Source organism: Oncorhynchus nerka, linkage group LG12 (genome assembly GCF_034236695.1).
Source record: "Oncorhynchus nerka isolate Pitt River linkage group LG12, Oner_Uvic_2.0, whole genome shotgun sequence".
Taxonomy (NCBI): domain Eukaryota; kingdom Metazoa; phylum Chordata; class Actinopteri; order Salmoniformes; family Salmonidae; genus Oncorhynchus; species Oncorhynchus nerka.
This window is the reverse complement of record NC_088407.1, coordinates 88,128,762-88,155,538: the sequence shown is the minus strand read 5'-3', so window position 1 is coordinate 88,155,538 and position 26,777 is coordinate 88,128,762. Positions and strand designations below refer to the sequence as shown.

Genomic DNA, 26,777 nt, shown 5'->3' with positions numbered 1-26,777 from the left:
AGGTAGTGACGTAACGACAACGTGATTTGGAGGTATGGTAACGCCAGACTAGGTAGTGACGTAACGACAACGTGATTTGGAGGTATGGTAACGCCAGACTAGGTAGTGACGTAACGACAACGTGATTTGGAGGTATGGTAACGCCAGACTAGGTAGTGACGTAACGACAACGTGATTTGGAGGTATGGTAACGCCAGACTAGGTAGTGACGTAACGACAACGTGATTTGGAGGTATGGTAACGCCAGACTAGGTAGGTAAAACTGCTTCTGTGTCAAATCATCAAATCAAATGTTAATGGTCACGTACACATGGTTAGCAGATGTTAATGTGAGTGTAGTGAAATTCTTGTGTAAGGACTCGAAGCCAGGTGACCATCTCTGTCGGCGCCATCTTGCATTGTGGATTAGTTTGAAGGAGTACCACGTTGAAGAAGATAGTGAAAATACCACATGGATATTTTTTAGGAGTTAACTGAAAGGAATTGAATGTTCTGTGCTTGTTTGTGCTGTCTATGTGTACCATAAAGTGGTAGACTAAATCATTTCACAAATCAATTCACATTCTGTTGAATGTCTCTTTTCTGAGAAAGCATAATGACGATTTGTGTCTGACTTCTGGACCACAGAATGTCCTTTCCCTCTCTCTGTCCCTCCTGAGGTTTGACATACCACTGACTTCTGGACCACAGAACTTGACTGGCCTGCACAGAGCCCTGACCTCAACTCCATCGAACACCTTTGGGCTGAATTGGAACGCCGACTGCGAGCCAGGCCTAATCGGTCCAACATCAGTGCCCGACCTCATTAATGCTCTTGTGGCTGAATGGAAGCAAGTCCCCGCAGCAATGTTCCAACATCTAGTGGAAAGCCTTCCCACAAGAGTGGAGGCTGTTATTTATAGCAGCAATGTTCCAACATCTAGTGGAAAGCCTTCCCAGAAGAGTGGAGGCTGTTATAGCAGCAATGTTCCTACATCTAGTGGAAAGCCTTCCCAGAAGAGAGGCTGTTATAGCAGCAATCTTCCAACATCTGGAGGAAAGCCTTCCCAGAAGAGTGGAGGCTGTTATAGCAGCAATGTTCCTACATCTAGAGGAAAGCCTTCCCAGAAGAGTGGAGGCTGTTATAGCAGCAATGTTCCAACATCTAGTGGAAAGCCTTCCCAGAAGAGTGGAGGCTGTTATAGCAGCAATGTTCCAAAATCTAGTGGAAAGCCTTCCCAGAAGAGTGGAGGCTGTTATAGCAGCAATGTTCCAACATCTAGTGGAAAGCCTTCCCAGAAGAGTGGAGGCTGTTATAGCAGCAATGTTCCAACATCTAGTGGAAAGCCTTCCCAGAAGAGTGGAGGCTGTTATAGCAGCAATGTTCCAACATCTAGTGGAAAGCCTTCCCAGAAGAGTGGAGGCTGTTATAGCAGCAATGTTCCAACATCTAGTGGAAAGCCTTCCCAGAAGAGTGGAGGCTGTTATAGCAGCAATGTTCCAACATCTAGTGGAAAGCCTTCCCAGAAGAGTGGAGGCTGTTATAGCAGCAATGTTCCAACATCTAGTGGAAAGCCTTCCCAGAAGAGTGGAGGCTGTTATAGCAGCAATGTTCCAACATCTAGTGGAAAGCCTTCCCAGAAGAGTGGAGGCTGTTATAGCAGCAATGTTCCAACATCTAGTGGAAAGCCTTCCCAGAAGAGTGGAGGCTGTTATAGCAGCAATGTTCCAACATCTAGAGGAAAGCCTATAACCCCCGTCAACAACTCTCCACATAATGAGCCTATAACCCCCGTCAACAACTCTCCACATAATGAGCCTACATAAAGGCTTTTTTCTAAAGATGCATGTATTGTATCCACTGTTTCAAATACACACTCTTCATAGGACAGGTTAGTCTATTTCAGAAAGACGGACACAACTAAAGGGAAGCTCAACACCCTGACCTTGACTACCTGAAATTTTGACCTTTGACCCTAGATGTCATTCATTTGACTCTTATGTATGACTCTGTCTAAGGCCTGTGTTATCTAAGGGCTTGGTTGGGTGCCTTAAGAAACTGCAAATAAGCCAGTGCGTCATAGTTGGGCAGTAAAAGGAATCATGAAAGCAGCAGCTGGGACCAAGACGATACTCCCAGTGAATAGGTTGGTGTTTAGAGGGATACTCCCAGAGGACAGGTTGGTGTTTAGAGGGATACTCCCAGAGGGCAGGTTGGTGTTTAGAGGGATACTCCCAGAGGACAGGTTGGTGTTTAGAGGGATACTCCCAGTGGACAGGTTGGTGTTTAGAGGGATACTCCCAGAGGACAGGTTGGTGTTTAGAGGATACTCCCAGAGGACAGGTTGGTGTTTAGAGGGATACTCCCAGAGGACAGGTTGGTGTTTAGAGGGATACTCCCAGAGGACAGGTTGGTGTTTAGAGGGATACTCCCAGAGGACAGGTTGGTGTTTAGAGGGATACTCCCAGAGGACAGGTTGGTGTTTAGAGGGATACTCCCAGTGGACAGGTTGGTGTTTAGAGGGATACTCCCAGAGGACAGGTTGGTGTTTAGAGGGATACTCCCAGAGGACAGGTTGGTGTTTAGAGGGATACTCCCAGAGGACAGGTTGGTGTTTAGAGGGATACTCCCAGAGGACAGGTTGGTGTTTAGAGGGATACTCCCAGAGGACAGGTTGGTGTTTAGAGGGATACTCCCAGAGGACAGGTTGGTGTTTAGAGGGATACTCCCAGTGGACAGGTTGGTGTTTAGAGGGATACTCCCAGAGGACAGGTTGGTGTTCAGAGGGATACTCCCAGAGGACAGGTTGGTGTTTAGAGGGATACTCCCAGAGGACAGGTTGGTGTTTAGAGGGATACTCCCAGAGGACAGGTTGGTGTTTAGAGGGATACTCCCAGAGGACAGGTTGGTGTTTAGAGGGATACTCCCAGAGGACAGGTTGGTGTTTAGAGGGATACTCCCAGAGGACAGGTTGGTGTTCAGAGGGATACTCCCAGAGGACAGGTTGGTGTTTAGAGGGATACTCCCAGAGGACAGGTTGGTGTTTAGAGGGATACTCCCAGAGGACAGGTTGGTGTTTAGAGGGATACTCCACTGACAAGCTAACTAGTGGCTGCAGGTTCGTGAGTGAAAACTTGGGCTTTTTTTCTCAATGAAATAAGTTCTACATTTGCTTTTATGAGTAGTGAGTGACCCCAGTGTGCTTTATGAGTAGTGAGTGATCCTAGGGTGGCAACACATACAGTTGAAGTCGGAAGTGTACATACACCTTAGCCAAATACATTTAAACTCAGTTTTACACAATTCCTGACATTTAATCCTAGTAAAAATTCCCTGTTTTAGGTCAGTTAGGATCACCACTTTATTTTAAATGTCAGAATAATAGTAGAGAGAATGATTTATTTCAGCTTTTATTTCTTTCATCACATTCCCAGTGGGTCAGAAGTTTACATATACTCAATTAGTATTTGGCCTTTAAATTGTTTAACTTGGGTCAAACGTTTTGGGTAGCCTTCCACAAGCTTCCCACAATAAGTTGGGTGAATTTTGGCCCATTCCTCCTGACAGAGCTGGTGTAACTGAGTCAGGTTTGTAGGCCTCCTTGCTCGCACACGCTTTTTCAGTTCTGCCCACAAATGTTCTATAGGTTTGAGGTCAGGGCTTTGTGGTGGCCACTCCAATACCTTGACTTTGTTGTTCTTAAGCCATGTTGCCACAACTTTGGAAGTATGCTTGGGGTCATTGTCCATTTGGAAGACCCATTTGTGACCAAGCTTTAACTTCCTGACTGATGTCTTGTGATGTTGCTTCAATATATCCACATAATTTTCATTCCTCATGATGCCATCTATTTTGTGAAGTGCACCAGTCCCTCCTGCAGCAAAGCACCCCCACAACATGATGCTTCGGCTCTCAAGCTCCCCCTTTTTCCTCCAAACATAACGATGGTCATTATGGCCAAACAGTTCTGTTTTTGTTTCATCAGACCAGAGAACATTTCTCCAAAAAGTACGATCTTTGTCCCCATGTGCAGTTGCAAACCGTAGCCTGGCTTTTTTATGGCGGTTTTGGAGCAGTGGCTTCTTCCTTGATGAGCGGCATTGAAATACATCCACAGGTACACCTCCAATTGACTCAAATGATGTCAATTAGCCTATCAGAAGCTTCTAAAGCCATGACATCATTTTCTGGAATTTTCCAAGCTGTTGGAATTGTGATACAGTGAATGATAAGTGAAATAATCTGTCTGTGTACAATTGTTGGAAAAATTACTTATGTCATGCACAAGGTAGATGTCCTAACCGACTTCACAAAACTATAGTTTGTTAACAAGAAACTTGTGGAGTGGTTGAAAAATGAGGTTTTAATGACTCCAACCTCAGTTGTATGTAAACTTCAGACTTCAACTGTACATTCTAAGTGATGTCAGTGGGTCTTTTCTCCATTCTGATTGGTTTACACTGTTCAATTCAACGTCAAACAAAACAAATTTCAGCACTTTTATAATTTCTGCATTTTCTGCACTCAATTACAGCGGTGGAAAGGAAAAGTAAAGATGCGTTAATAGAAAATGACTCGAGGAAAAGTGAAAGTCACCCAGTAAAATACTACTTGAATAAAAGTCTAAAAGTATTTGGTTTTAAATTTACTTAATTAAGCATCAAAAGTAAATGTAATTTATAAAATATACTTAAGTATCGAAAGTAAATGTAATTTATAAAATATACTTAAGCGTCAAAAGTAAATGTAATTTATAAAATATACTTTAGTATCGAAAGTAAATGTAATTTATAAAATATACTTAAGTATCGAAAGTAAATGTAATTTATAAAATATACTTAAGTATCGAAAGTAAATGTAATTTATAAAATATACTTAAGCGTCAAAAGTAAATGTAATTTATAAAATATACTTTAGTATCGAAAGTAAATGTAATTTATAAAATATACTTAAGTATCGAAAGTAAATGTAATTTATAAAATATACTTAAGTATCGAAAGTAAATGTAATTTATAAAATATACTTAAGCGTCAAAAGTAAATGTAATTTATAAAATATACTTTAAGTATCGAAAGTAAAAGTATAAATCATTTCAAATTCCTTATATGAAGCAAACCAGATGGCACAATTTTCTTGTTTTTTCAATTTACGGATAGCCAGGGGAACACTCCAACACTCAGACATCATTACAGATAGCCAGGGGCACACTCCAACACTCAGACATCATTACAGATAGCCAGGGACACACTCCAACACTCAGACATTATTTACAGATAGCCAGGGACACACTCCAACACTCAGACATGATTTACAGATAGCCAGGGGCACACTCCAACACTCAGACATCATTACAGATAGCCAGGGGCACACTCCAACACTCAGACATCATTACAGATAGCCAGGGGAACACTCCAACACTCAGACATCATTACAGATAGCCAGGGGCACACTCCAACACTCAGACATCATTACAGATAGCCAGGGGCACACTCCAACACTCAGACATCATTTACAGATAGCCAGGGACACACTCCAACACTCAGACATTATTTACAGATAGCCAGGGGCACACTCCAACACTCAGACATCATTTACAGATAGCCAGGGACACACTCCAACACTCAGACATTATTTACAGATAGCCAGGGGCACACTCCAACACTCAGACATCATTACAGATAGCCAGGGGCACACTCCAACACTCAGACATCATTACAGATAGCCAGGGGAACACTCCAACACTCAGACATCATTACAGATAGCCAGGGGCACACTCCAACACTCAGACATCATTTACAGATAGCCAGGGGCACACTCCAACACTCAGACATTATTTACAGATAGCCAGGGGCACACTCCAACACTCAGACATCATTACAGATAGCCAGGGGCACACTCCAACACTCAGACATCATTTACAGATAGCCAGGGACACACTCCAACACTCAGACATTATTTACAGATAGCCAGGGGCACACTCCAACACTCAGACATCATTACAGATAGCCAGGGGCACACTCCAACACTCAGACATCATTTACAGATAGCCAGGGGCACACTCCAACACTCAGACATCATTTACAGATAGCCAGGGGCACACTCCAACACTCAGACATCATTACAGATAGCCAGGGGCACACTCCAACACTCAGACATCATTACAGATAGCCAGGGGAACACTCCAACACTCAGACATCATTACAGATAGCCAGGGGCACACTCCAACACTCAGACATCATTACAGATAGCCAGGGGCACACTCCAACACTCAGACATCATTTACAGATAGCCAGGGACACACTCCAACACTCAGACATTATTTACAGATAGCCAGGGGCACACTCCAACACTCAGACATCATTACAGATAGCCAGGGGCACACTCCAACACTCAGACATCATTTACAGATAGCCAGGGACACACTCCAACACTCAGACATTATTTACAGATAGCCAGGGGCACACTCCAACACTCAGACATCATTACAGATAGCCAGGGGCACACTCCAACACTCAGACATCATTTACAGATAGCCAGGGGCACACTCCAACACTCAGACATCATTTACAGATAGCCAGGGGCACACTCCAACACTCAGACATCATTACAGATAGCCAGGGGCACACTCCAACACTCAGACATCATTTACAGATAGCCAGGGGCACACTCCAACACTCAGACATCATTTACAGATAGCCAGGGGCACACTCCAACACTCAGACATCATTACAGATAGCCAGGGGCACACTCCAACACTCAGACATCATTACAGATAGCCAGGGGAACACTCCAACACTCAGACATCATTACAGATAGCCAGGGGCACACTCCAACACTCAGACATCATTTACAGATAGCCAGGGGCACACTCCAACACTCAGACATCATTACAGATAGCCAGGGGAACACTCCAACACTCAGACATCATTACAGATAGCCAGGGGCACACTCCAACACTCAGACATAATTTACAAACAAAGTATTTGAGTTTTAGTGAGTCTGCTATATCAGAGGCAGTAGAGATGAACAGGGATGTTCTCTTTATAAGAGTGTGAATTAGACCATTTTCCTGTCCTGCTAAGCATTCAAAATGTAATTAGTACTTTTAGGAGTCAGGGAATATGTATGGAGTAAAAAGTACAGTATTGTCTTTAGGTATGTAGTGAAGTAAAAGTTGTCAAAAAATGTAAAAAAAAAAGAAAGGTTGGAGTCATTAAAACTCATTTTTTCAACCACTCCACAAATTTCTTGTTAACAAACTATAGCGTTGGCAAGTCGGTTAGGACATCTACTTAGGGCAACATGCTAAGAAAAGGAAAACTAGCTGTTTGCAGATGTAAGAAACACAAGCTAATAGTGTAGTTACAGAACGCTAGTGGATTTATATTCAGAAGCAAAGTGAAAACAGCATTTGTTGTCGTCAACATTGTTGCATGTGCTGCATTGACCATGTAGACTGAACGCAAGTGTCTCGTGGTTGAGCAACATCAAATGCTGCTCCTTGAGTGACAGGGGGCGTGACTAGGTCACCGTGGAAAGCTGTAGCGGAGAGAAAAAGCGGAGAGAGTTGACTCAAGTAGCGAAGTACTTGGTGGAGTTCTGCAAAGATGTTTGTCCTTCTGGAAGGTTCTCCCATCTCCACAAAGGAACTCCGGAGCTCTGTCAGAGTGACTATTGGGTTCTTGGTCACCTTCCAGACCAAGGCCCTTCTTCCCCAAATGCTCAGTTTGACTATTGGGTTCTTGGTCACCTTCCAGACCAAGGCCCTTCTTCCCCAAATGCTCAGTTTGACTATCGGGTTCTTGGTCCCCAAATGCTCAGTTTGACTATCGGGTTCTTGGTCACCTTCCTGACTCATTTTTACACGCTTTGGTGTGACTCGGTCGGTTGATCAAAGTTCCGATCTCAGGGCGGACCCTCAAAACCACAAGGCCACTGAGTTGGAATGGACTTTCTAGGCATCCTTTCTATGCTGTACAACTCTATACTCACAGTGGTCTTGGAAAGGGGGCTGAGCTCCATCCAGTGCTGTGTCTCCTCAGGGCCCAGCTGTCTGAGGGAGAGGACACACTCTGCCACCGTTCTCTTCCTGGGGTGATGGGTCTGCAGCCGGAATACCAGAGCACTGCAACGCAGCTGCTGCAGCCGCAACGTAAACACAAAGGTCTCCATGAAGACTGTGTCCTAGGAGGGAGGGAGGGAGGGAGGGAGGGAGGGAGGGAGGGGAGAGGGAGAGAGGAGAGGGAGAGAGGGAGGGAGGGAGGAGGGAGGGAGGGAGGGAGGGAGGAGGGAGGGAGGGAGGAGAGGGAGGGAGGGAGGGAGGGAGGGAGGGTACGAGGGATGGAGGGAGGGAGGGAGGGAGTACGAGGGAGGGAGGGAGGGGAGATAGAAGATTAGGATGGTACTCCACTCTGACTAGTACCTGGTAGATTAGGATGGTACTCCACTCTGACTAGTACCTGGTAGATTAGGACGGTACTCCACTCTGACTAGTACCTGGTAGATTAGGATGGTACTCCACTCTGACTAGTACCTGGTAGATTAGGATGGTACTCCACTCTGACTAGTACCTGGTAGATTAGGATGGTACTCCACTCTGACTAGTACCTGGTAGATTAGGATGGTACTCCACTCTGACTAGTACCTGGTATATTAGGATGGTACTCCACTCTGACTAGTACCTGGTAGATTAGGATGGTACTCCACTCTGACTAGTACCTGGTAGATTAGGATGGTACTCCACTGACTGACTAGTACCTGGTAGATTAGGATGGTACTCCACTCTGACTAGTACCTGGTAGATTAGGATGGTACTCCACTCTGACTAGTACCTGGTAGATTAGGATGGTACTCCACTCTGACTAGTACCTGGTAGATTAGGATGGTACTCCACTCTGACTAGTACCTGGTAGATTAGGATGGTACTCCACTCTGACTAGTACCTGGTAGATTAGGATGGTACTCCACTCTGACTAGTACCTGGTAGATTAGGATGGTACTCCACTCTGAGTAGTACCTGGTAGATTAGGATGGTACTCCACTCTGACTAGTACCTGGTAGATTAGGACGGTACTCCACTCTGACTAGTACCTGGTAGATTAGGACGGTACTCCACTCTGACTAGTACCTGGTAGATTAGGCCACTCTGACTAGTACCTGGTAGATTAGGATGGTACTCCACTCTGACTAGTACCTGGTAGATTAGGATGGTACTCCACTCTGACTAGTACCTGGTAGATTAGGCCACTCTGACTAGTACCTGGTAGATTAGGACGGTACTCCACTCTGACTAGTACCTGGTAGATTAGGACGGTACTCCACTCTGACTAGTACCTGGTAGATTAGGACAGTACTCCACTCTGACTAGTTCTGGTAGATTAGGATGGTACTCCACTCTGACTAGTATCTGGTAGATTAGGATGGTACTCCACTCTGACTAGTACCTGGTAGATTAGGATGGTACTCCACTCTGACTAGTATCTGGTAGATTAGGATGGTACTCCACTCTGACTAGTACCTGGTAGATTAGGATGGTACTCCACTCTGACTAGTACCTGGTAGATTAGGATGGTACTCCACTCTGACTAGTACCTGGTAGATTAGGATGGTACTCCACTCTGACTAGTACCTGGTAGATTAGGATGGTACTCCACTCTGACTAGTACCTGGTAGATTAGGATGGTACTCCACTCTGACTAGTACCTGGTAGATTAGGCCTCTCTGACTAGTATCTGGTAGATTAGGACGGTACTCCACTCTGACTAGTACCTGGTAGATTAGGATGGTACTCCACTCTGACTAGTATCTGGTAGATTAGGCCACTCTAACTAGTACCTGGTAGATTAGGCCACTCTGACTCGTACCTGGTAGATTAGGCCTCTCTGACTAGTATCTGGTAGATTAGGACGGTACTCCACTCTGACTAGTACCTGGTAGATTAGGATGGTACTCCACTCTGACTAGTACCTTGGTAGATTAGGACGGTACTCCACTCTGACTAGTACCTGGTAGATTAGGCCACTCTGACTAGTACCTGGTAGATTAGGCCTCTCTGACTAGTACCTGGTAGATTAGGCCTCTCTGACTAGTACCTGGTAGATTAGGACGGTACTCCACTCTGACTAGTACCTGGTAGATTAGGCCACTCTGACTAGTACCTGGTAGATTAGGCCTCTCTGACTAGTATCTGGTAGATTAGGCCACTCTGACTAGTACCTGGTAGATTAGGCCTCTCTGACTAGTATCTGGTAGATTAGGCCACTCTGACTAGTACCTGGTAGATTAGGCCTCTCTGACTAGTACCTGGTAGATTAGGCCTCTCTGACTAGTACCTGGTAGATTAGGACGGTACTCCACTCTGACTAGTACCTGGTAGATTAGGCCTCTCTGACTAGTACCTGGTAGATTAGGCCTCTCTGACTAGTACCTGGTAGATTAGGATGGTACTCCACTCTGACTAGTACCTGGTAGATTAGGCCTCTCTGACTAGTACCTGGTAGATTAGGATGGTACTCCACTCTGACTAGTACCTGGTAGATTAGGCCTCTCTGACTAGTACCTGGTAGATTAGGATGGTACTCCACTCTGACTAGTACCTGGTAGATTAGGATGGTACTCCACTCTGACTAGTACCTGGTAGATTAGGCCACTCTGACTAGTACCTGGTAGATTAGGATGGTACTCCTCTCTGACTAGTACCTGGTAGATTAGGATGGTACTCCACTCTGACTAGTACCTGGTAGATTAGGCCTCTCTGACTAGTACCTGGTAGATTAGGCCTCTCTGACTAGTACCTGGTAGATTAGGATGGTACTCCACTCTGACTAGTACCTGGTAGATTAGGCCTCTCTGACTAGTACCTGGTAGATTAGGATGGTACTCCACTCTGACTAGTACCTGGTAGATTAGGCCTCTCTGACTAGTACCTGGTAGATTAGGCCTCTCTGACTAGTACCTGGTAGATTAGGATGGTACTCCACTCTGACTAGTACATGGTAGATTAGGCCTCTCTGACTAGTACCTGGTAGATTAGGATGGTACTCCACTCTGACTAGTACCTGGTAGATTAGGCCTCTCTGACTAGTACCTGGTAGATTAGGCCTCTCTGACTAGTACCTGGTAGATTAGGCCTCTCTGACTAGTACCTGGTGGATCTGTCCATATAATCTTATTCATTCTGATCTAGGATCTGTCCATATAGTCTATATGGACAGATCCTAGATCAGAATGAATAAGACTTTATGGACAGATCCTAGATCAGAATGAATAAGACTATATGGACAGATCCTAGATCAGAATGAATAAGATTATATGGACAGATCCTAGATCAGAATGAATAAGATTATATGGACAGATCCTAGATCAGCATTCATTTCCTCTCTGTCAAACAGAAATGTTAAATAACTTACCGGAGAACCTTCCTTGACGGAGCTCTTGAACTGTACTGGTTTGCTCATAGTGATGATGCCTTTAAAGCTAATCTGCTGCAGCTCACTGCTGTTCTGAGCGAGGGACACATCCTTACACTGAGAGAAGGAGAGAAATAAGAGTTAGAGGTCTGACTACAGAGTTAGAGGACCGGCTACAGAGTTAGAGGCCCGGGCTACAGAGACAGAGGTCAGTCTACAGAGTTAGAGGCCCGGCTACAGAGTTAGAGGTCAGTCTACAGAGTTAGAGGTCTGACTACAGAGTTAGAGGCCCGGCTACAGAGTTAGAGGCCCGGTAGAGGCCCGGCTACAGAGGTAGAGGTCTGACTACAGAGTTAGAGGCCCGGCTACAGAGTTAGAGGTCTAACTACAGAGTTAGAGGCCCGGCTACAGAGTTAGAGGCCCGGTAGAGGCCCGGCTACAGAGTTAGAGGTCTGACTACGGTAGGTATCATAGTGTATTTATTATACAGACACATCTAACCAAGTGTCTCAGGACTTCTCTTGTTTTTTGGTTGGAAGTCATTTATTTGTTAGTTGCTTCTACATTGTGATCGTATTGTGTGATATGATCAGACCTTCTAATTTGTGATTGGAACGGAAGTGGTTGTTAATCTACTTTACATTTTGAAAAATAAACTCAAAGCAGTGATTATTTTTCTTCACTAAAATACCTCTCAAAGCAGTGATTATTTCTCCTCAGTAAAACACTTCTCAGAAGTTAACAGAGTAGTGACTTGTGAGAGAGAGGAGAAATGGAGATGGAGTTTCTGGTCCAACAATCTGAGACAGAGGCTCCATTCAGTCACCTAGCAGGCAGGTACAATGGGCCCTTCAGTCCCCTGGGTAGCCCCTTCCTCCCGCGGCCTATAACCGTACCTGTACCAACGTGATCCACACCTGCTCCAGGGCCTCCTGGTAACTCAGCCGGACACACACCTTCCCCAAGTCTCTCTCATCTCCAGACAACGTGATGGACTCTACAAAGACAGACACATGTCGGTTCAATGGAAAACACCAACAGGGAGACATGTCGGTTCAATGGAAAACACCAACAGAGACATGTCAGATCAATGGAAAACACCAACAGAGACACATGTCAGATCAATGGAAAACACCAACAGAGAGACATGTCAGATCAATGGAAAACACCAACAGAGAGACATGTCAGATCAATGGAAAACACCAACAGAGACACATGTCAGATCAATAGAAAACACCAACAGAGAGACATGTCAGATCAATAGAAAACACCAACAGAGACACATGTCAGATCAATAGAAAACACCAACAGAGGGACATGTCAGATCAATGGAAAACAAGCTATTGAACATGAACAAATCCATCTGCATTTGTGCATTGTGAAATTATTGATGTGTGTGTGTGTGTGTGTGTGTGTGTGTGTGTGTGTGTGTGTGTTCTATTTTCCTCCTAAATAAAAAATAATCATTCTGACAAAGTCTGTTAGGAAGTGGATTGTTGTCTTTGTTCTGTTGTCAGGGTTTAGTGTTTCCTTTATATTGGTTACCAAGGCTACGACTAGGGTGTGTGTATGTGTAATGGTTACCAAGGCTACGGCTGTTCTCCAGGGAGTCCCTCTGGGAGGACGATGCACTGCTGCTCTGGACACTGGACACACTGTCGTAACGCTACAATGGGACACAGACACACACACACACACACACACACACACACACACACACACACACACACACACACACACACACACGTGTTAGGCCCTGGACACACTGTCATAATAAACACAGAGACAACCTTGCGTGACATTAAAACATGAAATCAACAGGACATGAACAGGATGTTCAAACAGACTGAGTATTATTATCTCTGCATGAATACACTACATATTACACTACATAATACACTACATATTACATAATACACTACATAATACACTACATAATACACTACATATTACACTACATATTACACTACATAATACATAATACACTACATATTACACTACATAATACACTACATAATACACTACATATTACACTACATATTACACTACATATTACACTACATATTACACTACATAATACACTACATAATACACTACATAATACACTACACTACATAATACACTACATAATACACTACATAATACACTACATAATACATAATACATAATACACTACATACACTACATATACACTACATAATACACTACATAATACACTACATAATACACTACATAATACACTACATAATACACTACATAATACACTACATAATACACTACATAATACATAATACACTACATAATACACTACATAATACACTACATAATACACTACATAATACACTACATAATACACTACATAATACACTACATATTACACTACATAATACACTACATAATACACTACATAATACACTACATAATACACTACATAATACATAATACACTACATATTACACTACATAATACACTACATAATACACTACATAATACACTACATATTACACTACATAATACACTACATATTACACTACATAATACACTACATATTACACTACATAATACACTACATAATACACTACATAATACACTACATAATACACTACATAATACACTACATATTACACTACATAATACACTACATAATACACTACATATTACACTACATAATACACTACATAATACACTACATAATACACTACATAATACACTACATATTACACTACATAATACATACATAATACTACATAATACACTACATAATACACTACATATTACACTACATAATACACTACATAATACACTACATAATACACTACATAATACACTACATAATACACTACATAATACACTACATAATACACTACATAATACACTACATAATACACTACATATTACACTACATAATACACTACATAATACACTACATATTACACTACATAATACACTACATATTACACTACATACATATTACACTACATAATACACTACATATTACACTACATAATACATAATACACACTACATAATACACTACATATTACACTACATAATACACTACATAATATATACATACTACATAATACACTACATATTACACTACATATTACATACATAATACACTACATAATACACTACATAATACACTACATATTACACTACATAATACACTACATATTACACTACATAATACACTACATATTACACTACATAATACACTACATAATACACTACATAATACATAATACATATTACACTACATAATACACTACATATACATAATACACTACATATTACACTACATAATACACTACATATTACACTATAATACACTACATAATACACTACATATTACACTACATAATACACTACACAATACACTACATATTACACTACATAATACACTACATATTACACTACATAATACACTACATAATACATAATACACTACATAATACACTACATAATACACTACATAATACATAATACATAATACACTACATAATACACTACATATTACACTACATAATACACTACATAATACATAATACATAATACACTACATAATACACTACATATTACACTACATAATACATAATACACTACATAATACACTACATATTACACTACATAATACACTACATATTACACTACATAATACACTACATAATACACTACATAATACATAATACACTACATATTACACTACATATACACTACATAATACACTACATAATACACTACATATTACACTACATAATACACTACATAATACACTACATAATACATAATACACTACATATTACACTACATAATACACTACATAATACACTACATAATACACTACATAATACACTACATATTACACTACATAATACACTACATATTACACTACATATTACACTACATAATACACTACATAATACACTACATATAATACACTACATAATACACTACATATTACACTACATATTACACTACATAATACACTACATAATACACTACATAATACACTACATAATACACTACATAATACACTACATAATACACTACATATTATACACTACATAATACACTACATATTACATAATACACTACATAATACACTACATATTACATAATACACTACATAATACACTACATAATACACTACATAATACACTACATAATACACTACATATTACATAATACACTACATAATACACTACATAATACACTACATAATACACTACATAATACACTACATATTACACTACATAATACACTACATAATACACTACATATTACACTACATAATACACTACATAATACACTACATATTACACTACATAATACACTACATAATACACTACATATTACACTACATAATACACTACATATTACACTACATAATACACTACATATTACATAATACACTACATAATACACTACATAATACACTACATAATACACTACATAATACACTACATATTACACTACATAATACACTACATAATACACTACATAATACACTACATATTACACTACATAATACATAATACACTACATATTACACTACATAATACACTACATAATACACTACATAATACACTACATATTACACTACATAATACACTACATATTACATAATACACTACATAATACACTACATATTACACTACATAATACACTACATAATACACTACATAATACACTACATAATACACTACATATTACATAATACACTACATAATACACTACATAATACACTACATAATACACTACATATTACACTACATATTACACTACATAATACACTACATAATACACTACATAATACACTACATAATACACTACATAATACACTACATAATACACTACATATTACACTACATATTACATAATACACTACATAATACACTACATATTACACTACATAATACACTACATAACTACATATTACATAATACACTACATAATACACTACATAATACACTACATAATACACTACATATTACACTACATAATACACTACATAATACACTACATAATACACTACATATTACACTACATATTACACTACATAATACACTACATAATACACTACATAATACACTACATATTACACTACATAATACACTACATATTACACTACATAATACACTACATATTACACTACATAATACACTACATAATACACTACATATTACATACATACATAATACACTACATATTATAATACACTACATAATACACTACATAATACACTACATAATACACTACATAATACACTACATAATACACTACATATTACACTACATAATACATAATACACTACATAATACACTACATATTACACTACATAATACACTACATAATACACTACATAATACACTACATAATACACTACATATTACATAATACACTACATAATACACTACATAATACACTACATAATACACTACATATTACACTACATAATACACTACATATTACACTACATAATACACTACATAATACACTACATATTACACTACATAATACACTACATAATACACTACATAATACACTACATAATACACTACATATTACACTACATATACACTACATAATACACTACATAATACACTACATAATACACTACATAATACACTACATAATACACTACATATTACACTACATAATACACTACATAATACACTACATAATACACACTACATAATACACTACATAATACACTACATATTACACTACATAATACACTACATAATACACTACATAATACACTACATAATACACTACATAATACACTACATAATACACTACATAATACATAATACACTACATAATACACTACATAATACACTACATATTACACTACATAATACACTACATATTACACTACATAATACACTACATAATACACTACATAATACACTACATAATACACTACATATTACACTACATATTACACTACATAATACACTACATATTACACTACATAATACACTACATACATACATAATACACTACATAATACACTACATATTACACTACATAATACACTACATAATACACTACATATTACACTACATAATACACTACATAATACACTACATATTACACTACATAATACACTACATATTACACTACATAATACACTACATATTACACTACATAATACACTACATATTACACTACATAATACACTACATAATACACTACATAATACACTACATATTACACTACATAATACACTACATATTACACTACATAATACACTACATAATACACTACATAATACACTACATAATACACTACATAATACACTACATAATACACTACATAATACACTACATATTACACTACATAATACACTACATATTACACTACATAATACACTACATATTACACTACATAATACACTACATAATACACTACATAATACACTACATAATACACTACATAATACACTACATAATACACTACATAATACACTACATAATACACTACATAATACACTACATAATACACTACATATTACATAATACACTACATAATACACTACATAATACACTACATAATACACTACATAATACATAATACACTACATAATACACTACATAATACACTACATAATACACTACATATTATTACACTACATAATACACTACATAATACACATAATACACTACACTACATAATACACTACATAATACACTACATAATACACTACATAATACACTACATAACACACTACATAATACACTACATAATACACTACATATACATACACTACATAACATATTACACTACATAATACACTACATAATACACTACATAACACACTACATAATACACTACATAATACACTACATAATACACTACATAATACACTACATAATACACTACATAATACACTACATAATACACTACATAATACACTACATAATACATAATACACTACATAATACACTACATAATACACTACATAATACATAATACACTACATAATACACTACATAATACACTACATAATACATAATACACTACATAATACACTACATAATACACTACATAATACACTACATATTATACATAATACACTACATAATACACTACATAATACACTACATAATACACTACATAATACACTACATAATACACTACATAATACACTACATAATACATAATACACTACATAATACACTACATAATACACTACATAATACATAATACACTACATAATACACTACATAATACACTACATAATACACTACATAATACACTACATAATACACTACATAATACACTACATAATACACTACATAATACACTACATAATACACTACATAATACACTACATAATACACTACATAATACACTACATAATACACTACATAATACACTACATAATACATAATACACTACATAATACACTACATAATACATAATACACTACATAATACACTACATAATACACTACATAATACACTACATAATACACTACATAATACACTACATAATACACTACATAATACACTACATAATACACTACATAATACACTACATAATACATAATACACTACATAATACACTACATAATACACTACATAATACACTACATAATACATAATACACTACATAATACACTACATAATACACTACATAATACACTACATAATACACTACATAATACTACATAATACACTACATAATACACTACATAATACATAATACACTACATAATACACTACATAATACACTACATAATACACTACATAATACACTACATAATACACTACATAATACACTACATAATACACTACATAATACACTACATAATACACTACATAATACACTACATAATACATAATACACTACATAATACACTACATAATACATAATACACTACATAATACACTACATAATACATAATACACTACATAATACACTACATAATACATAATACACTACATAATACACTACATAATACACTACATAATACACTACATAATACACATAATACATACATATACATACACTACATAATACACTACATAATACACTACATAATACATAATACACTACATAATACACTACATAATACACTACATAATACACTACATAATACACTACATAATACACTACATAATACACTACATAATACACTACATAATACACTACATAATACACTACATAATACACTACACTACATAATACATAATACACTACATAATACACTACATAATACACTACATAATACACTACATAATACACTACATAATACACTACATAATACATAATACACTACATAATACACTACATAATACATAATACACTACATAATACATAATACACTACATAATACACTACATAATACACTACATAATACACTACATAATACATAATACACTACATAATACACTACATAATACACTACATAATACATAATACTACATAATACACTACATAATACATAATACACTACATAATACACTACATAATACATAATACACTACATAATACACTAATACACTACATAATACACTACATAATACATAATACACTACATAATACACTAATACACTACATAATACACATAATACATAATACACTACATAATACACTACATAATACATAATACACTACATAATACATAATACACTACATAATACATAATACACTACATAATACACTACATAATACATAATACACTACATAATACACTACATAATACATAATACACTACATAATACACTACATAATACACTACATAATACACTACATAATACATAATACACTACATAATACACTACATAATACATAATACACTACATAATACACTACATAATACACTACATAATACACTACATAATACACTACATAATACACTACATAATACACTACATAATACACTACATATTACACTACATAATACACTACATAATACACTACATATTACATAATACACTACATAATACACTACATAATACATACACTACATAATACACTACATAATACACTACATAATATAATACACTACATAATACACTACATAATACACTACATATACACTACATAATACACTACATAATACACTACATAATACACTACATAATACACTACATAATACACTACATAATACACTACATAATACACTACATAATACACTACATACATAATACATAATACACTACATAATACACTACATAATACACTAATAATACACTACATAATACACTACATAATACACTACATAATACACTACATAATACACTACATAATACACTACATAATACACATAATACACTACATAATACACTACATAATACACTACATATTACACTACATAATACACTACATAATACACTACATAATACACTACATAATACACTACATAATACACTACATAATACATAATACACTACATAATACACTACATAATACACTACATAATACACTACATAATACACTACATAATACACTACATAATACACTACATATTACACTACATAATACACTACATAATACATAATACACTACATAATACACTACATAATACACTACACTACATAATACACTACATAACACTACATAATACACTACATAATACACTACACTACATAATACACTACATAATACACTACATAATACACTACATAATACACTACATAATACACTACATAATACACTACATAATACACTACATAATACACTACATAATACACTACATATTACACTACATAATACACTACATAATACACTACATAATACACTACATAATACACTACATATTACACTACATAATACACTACATAATACACTACATAATACACTACATATTACACTACATAATACACTACATAATACACTACATAATACACTACATAATACACTACATAATACACTACATAATACACTACATAATACACTACATAATACACTACATAATACACTACATAATACATAATACACTACATAATACACTACATAATACACTACATAATACACTACATAATACACTACATAATACACTACATAATACACTACATATTACACTACATAATACACTACATATTACACTACATAATACACTACATATTACACTACATAATACACTACATAATACACTACATAATACATAATACACTACATAATACACTACATATTACACTACATAATACACTACATATTACACTACATAATACACTACACTATAATACACTACATAATACACTACATAATACACTATATACACTACATAATACACTACATAATACACTACATAATACACTACATAATACACTACATAATACACTACATAATACACTACATATTACACTACATAATACACTACATAATACACTACATAATACACTACACTACATAATACACTACATAATACACTACATAATACACTACATAATACACTACATAATACACTACATATTACACTACATAATACACTATATAATACACTACATAATACACTACATAATACACTACACTACATAATACACTACATAATACACTACATATTACACTACATAATACACTACATAATACACTACATAATACACTACATAATACACTACATAATACACTACATAATACACTACATAATACATAATACACTACATAATACATAATACACTACATATTACACTACATAATACACTACATATTACACTACATAATACACTACATAATACACTACATAATACACTACATAATACACTACATAATACACTACATAATACACTACATAATACACTACATAATACACTACATAATACACTACATAATACACTACATAATACACTACATAATACACTACATAATACACTACATAATACATAATACACTACATAATACACTACATATTACACTACATAATACACTACATAATACACTACATAATACACTACATATTACACTACATAATACACTACATAATACACTACATAATAATACTACATAATACACTACATAATACACTACATATTACACTACATATTACACTACATATTACACTACATATTACACTACATAATACACTACATAATACACTACATAATACACTACATAATACACTACATATTACACTACATATTACACTACATAATACACTACATATTACACTACATATTACACTACATATTACACTACATAATACACTACATAATACACTACATAATACACTACATATTACACTACATATTACACTACATAATACACTACATACATAATACACTACATAATACACTACATAATACACTACATATTACACTACATAATACACTACATAATACACTACATAATACACTACATATTACACTACATAATACACTACATAATACACTACATAATACACTACATAATACACTACATAACACTACATAATACACTACATATTACACTACATAATACACTACATAATACACTACATAATACACTACATAATACACTACATAATACACTACATAATACACTACATAATACACTACATAATACACTACATAATACACTACATAATACACTACATAATACACTACATAATACACTACATAATACACTACATAATACACTACATAATACACTACATAATACACATAATACATAATACACTACATAATACACTACATAATACACTACATAATACACTACATAATACACTACATAATACACTACATAATACACTACATAATACAATACATAATACATAATACATAATACACTACATAATACACTACATAATACACTACATAATACACTACATAATACACTACATAATACACTACATAATACACTACATAATACACTACATAATACACTACATAATACACTACATAATACACTACATAATACACTACATATTACACTACATAATACACTACATAATACACTACATAATACATAATACACTACATAATACACTACATATACACTACATAATACACTACATAATACACTACATAATACACTACATAATACACTACATAATACACTACATAATACACTACATAATACACTACATAATACACTACATAATACACTACATAATACACTACATAATACACTACATAATACACTACATAATACACTACATAATACACTACATAATACACTACATAATACACTACATAATACACTACATAATACACTACATAATACACTACATAATACACTACATAATACACTACATAATACACTACATAATACATAATACACTACATAATACACTACATAATACACTACATAATACACTACATAATACACTACATAATACACTACATATTACACTACATAATACACTACATAATACACTACACTACATAATACACTACATAATACACTACATATTACACTACATAATACACTACATAATACACTACATAATACACTACATAATACACTACATAATACACTACATAATACACTACATAATACACTACATAATACACTACATAATACACTACATAATACACTACATAATACACTACATAATACACTACATAATACACTACATAATACACTACATAATACACTACATAATACACTACATAATACACTACATATTACACTACATAATACACTACATAATACACTACATAATACACTACATAATACACTACATAATACACTACATAATACATAATACACTACATATTACACTACATAATACACTACATATTACACTACATAATACACTACATAATACACTACATATTACACTACATAATACAATACATAATACATAATACACTACATAATACACTACATAATACACTACATAATACACTACATAATACACTACATATTACATATTACTACATAATACACTACATATTACACTACATAATACACTACATAATACACTACATAATACACTACATAATACACTACATATTACACTACATATTACACTACATATTACACTACATATTACACTACATAATACACTACATATTACACTACATAATACACTACATATTACACTACATATTACACTACATATTACACTACATATTACACTACATATTACACTACATAATACACTACATAATACACTACATAATACACTACATATTACACTACATATTACACTACATATTACACTACATAATTACACTACATATTACACTACATAATACACTACATAATACACTACATAATACACTACATAATACACTACATAATACATAATACACTACATAATACACTACATAATACACTACATAATACACTACATAATACACTACATATTACACTACATAATACATAATACACTACATAATACACTACATATTACACTACATATTACACTACATAATACACTACATAATACATAATACACTACATAATACACTACATAATACACTACATAATACACTACATAATACATAATACACTACATAATACACTACATAATACACTACATATTACACTACATAATACACTACATAATACATAATACACTACATAATACATAATACACTACATATTACACTACATAATACATAATACACTACATAATACATAATACACTACATAATACACTACATATTACACTACATAATACACTACATAATACACTACATATTACACTACATAATACACTACATAATACATAATACACTACATATTACACTACATAATACACTACATAATACACTACATATTACACTACATAATACACTACATAATACATAATACACTACATAATACATAATACACTACATATTACACTACATATTACACTACATATTACACTACATAATACATAATACACTACATAATACACTACATAATACACTACATAATACACTACATATTACACTACATATTACACTACATAATACACTATATAATACATATTACACTACATATTACACTACATAATACACTACATAATACATAATACACTACATAATACACTACATAATACACTACATATTACACTACATATTACACTACATATTACACTACACTACATAATACACTACATATTACACTACACTACATAATACATAATACACTACATAATACACTACATAATACACTACATATTACACTACATAATACACTACATAATACACTACATATTACACTACATAATACAATACATAATACATAATACACTACATAATACACTACATAATACACTACATAATACACTACATAATACACTACATAATACACTACATAATACACTACATATTACACTACATATTACACTACATAATACACTACATAATACACTACATAATACACTACATAATACACTACATAATACACTACATAATACACTACATAATACACTACATAATACACTACATAATACACTACATATTACACTACATATTACACTACATAATACACTATATAATACATATTACACTACATATTACACTACATAATACACTACATAATACACTACATAATACACTACATATTACACTAAACAGTATCAGCTCAACAGCTAGACTTCCCCGATAAGGCACGAGAGCAACTAACAATACAACACACTAAGCATCCAATCACAAAGTTCTGGCCCAGGTTCAAGCAGGTACAGGATGTGTCCCTATGTCCTTTATAGTGAACTACTGTTGTCCAGGGCCCATAGGTCACTACGTAGGGAATAGGGAGCAATTTAGGATGCAAGCCTAATAATCAGTACGCTGTGAAACACGTAGTCAAACTGAAGTTTATCACGTTATTTATCACGAGGTTCTGTTTCGATAGATTGTAATGTTTATCGTGGGTTTTTTTTTTTTTTGGGGGGGGGGGGGGGCAAGACATGAGACCAAAAGTATTCATAACAAATTCACACTATCAATATATACCTGGTAACCAACGCTGTTGTTGATGACTGGCGATTACAGTACAATACAATACACCTTATATTACTAATACAGCCAAGAAGGACCCCACCCAGACCAGCCCTAACCAAACCCTTACATAATTATTGTGATTGATTACCACTTCCTTCAACACAATCAACAGAGCTTTGAGCCGTCTTTCAGAGGCCCGAGAGGTGAGTGACGGTCCATGGAAACCATGAATGTGGCCGAGGAGAGGAGGTGACGCACAACGACTTTACCTGTGGACGAGCGGGGGGGAGGAGGGGGGAGGTGACGCACAACGACTTTACCTGTGGACGACGGGAACACAAAGATATGGCAGCTCACAGGTGGATTTAGGCTTTGGCTTACGGAGGCATCACACTGAATGTGTCAGAGGTAAACAATACAGGTGGTTTGGTTACTGCATAAACATCCTCACTCACCTGTATGTGGCTGGGAGGGTTGGAGTTGGACAAGTCAAACAGGGATTTGCTCAGATTCCCAGTCGTCACATTCCCACCTGAAAGCCAAGCAAACCGTATTAAGCTAAGATAGCTTTTCC

The 26,777-nt window shown here is 35.3% G+C and overlaps 1 protein-coding gene across 2 annotated transcripts in view; it reads right to left on the bottom strand.

The window, feature by feature from the left end:
- The window catches only part of LOC115124424 (tandem C2 domains nuclear protein-like), a 39,820-nt gene that overhangs the window by 9,824 nt on the left and 3,219 nt on the right, over nt 1–26,777 (bottom strand). For both annotated transcript variants that reach the window (XM_065025930.1, XM_065025931.1), the window contains 5 exons: nt 26,659–26,735; nt 12,973–13,054; nt 12,285–12,385; nt 11,389–11,505; nt 7,973–8,164 (listed from right to left, as the gene is read on the bottom strand). In XM_065025930.1, coding sequence (XP_064882002.1) covers nt 7,973–8,164; nt 11,389–11,505; nt 12,285–12,385; nt 12,973–13,054; nt 26,659–26,735 — 569 coding nt within the window. The remainder of the gene's footprint in view (nt 1–7,972; nt 8,165–11,388; nt 11,506–12,284; nt 12,386–12,972; nt 13,055–26,658; nt 26,736–26,777) is intronic.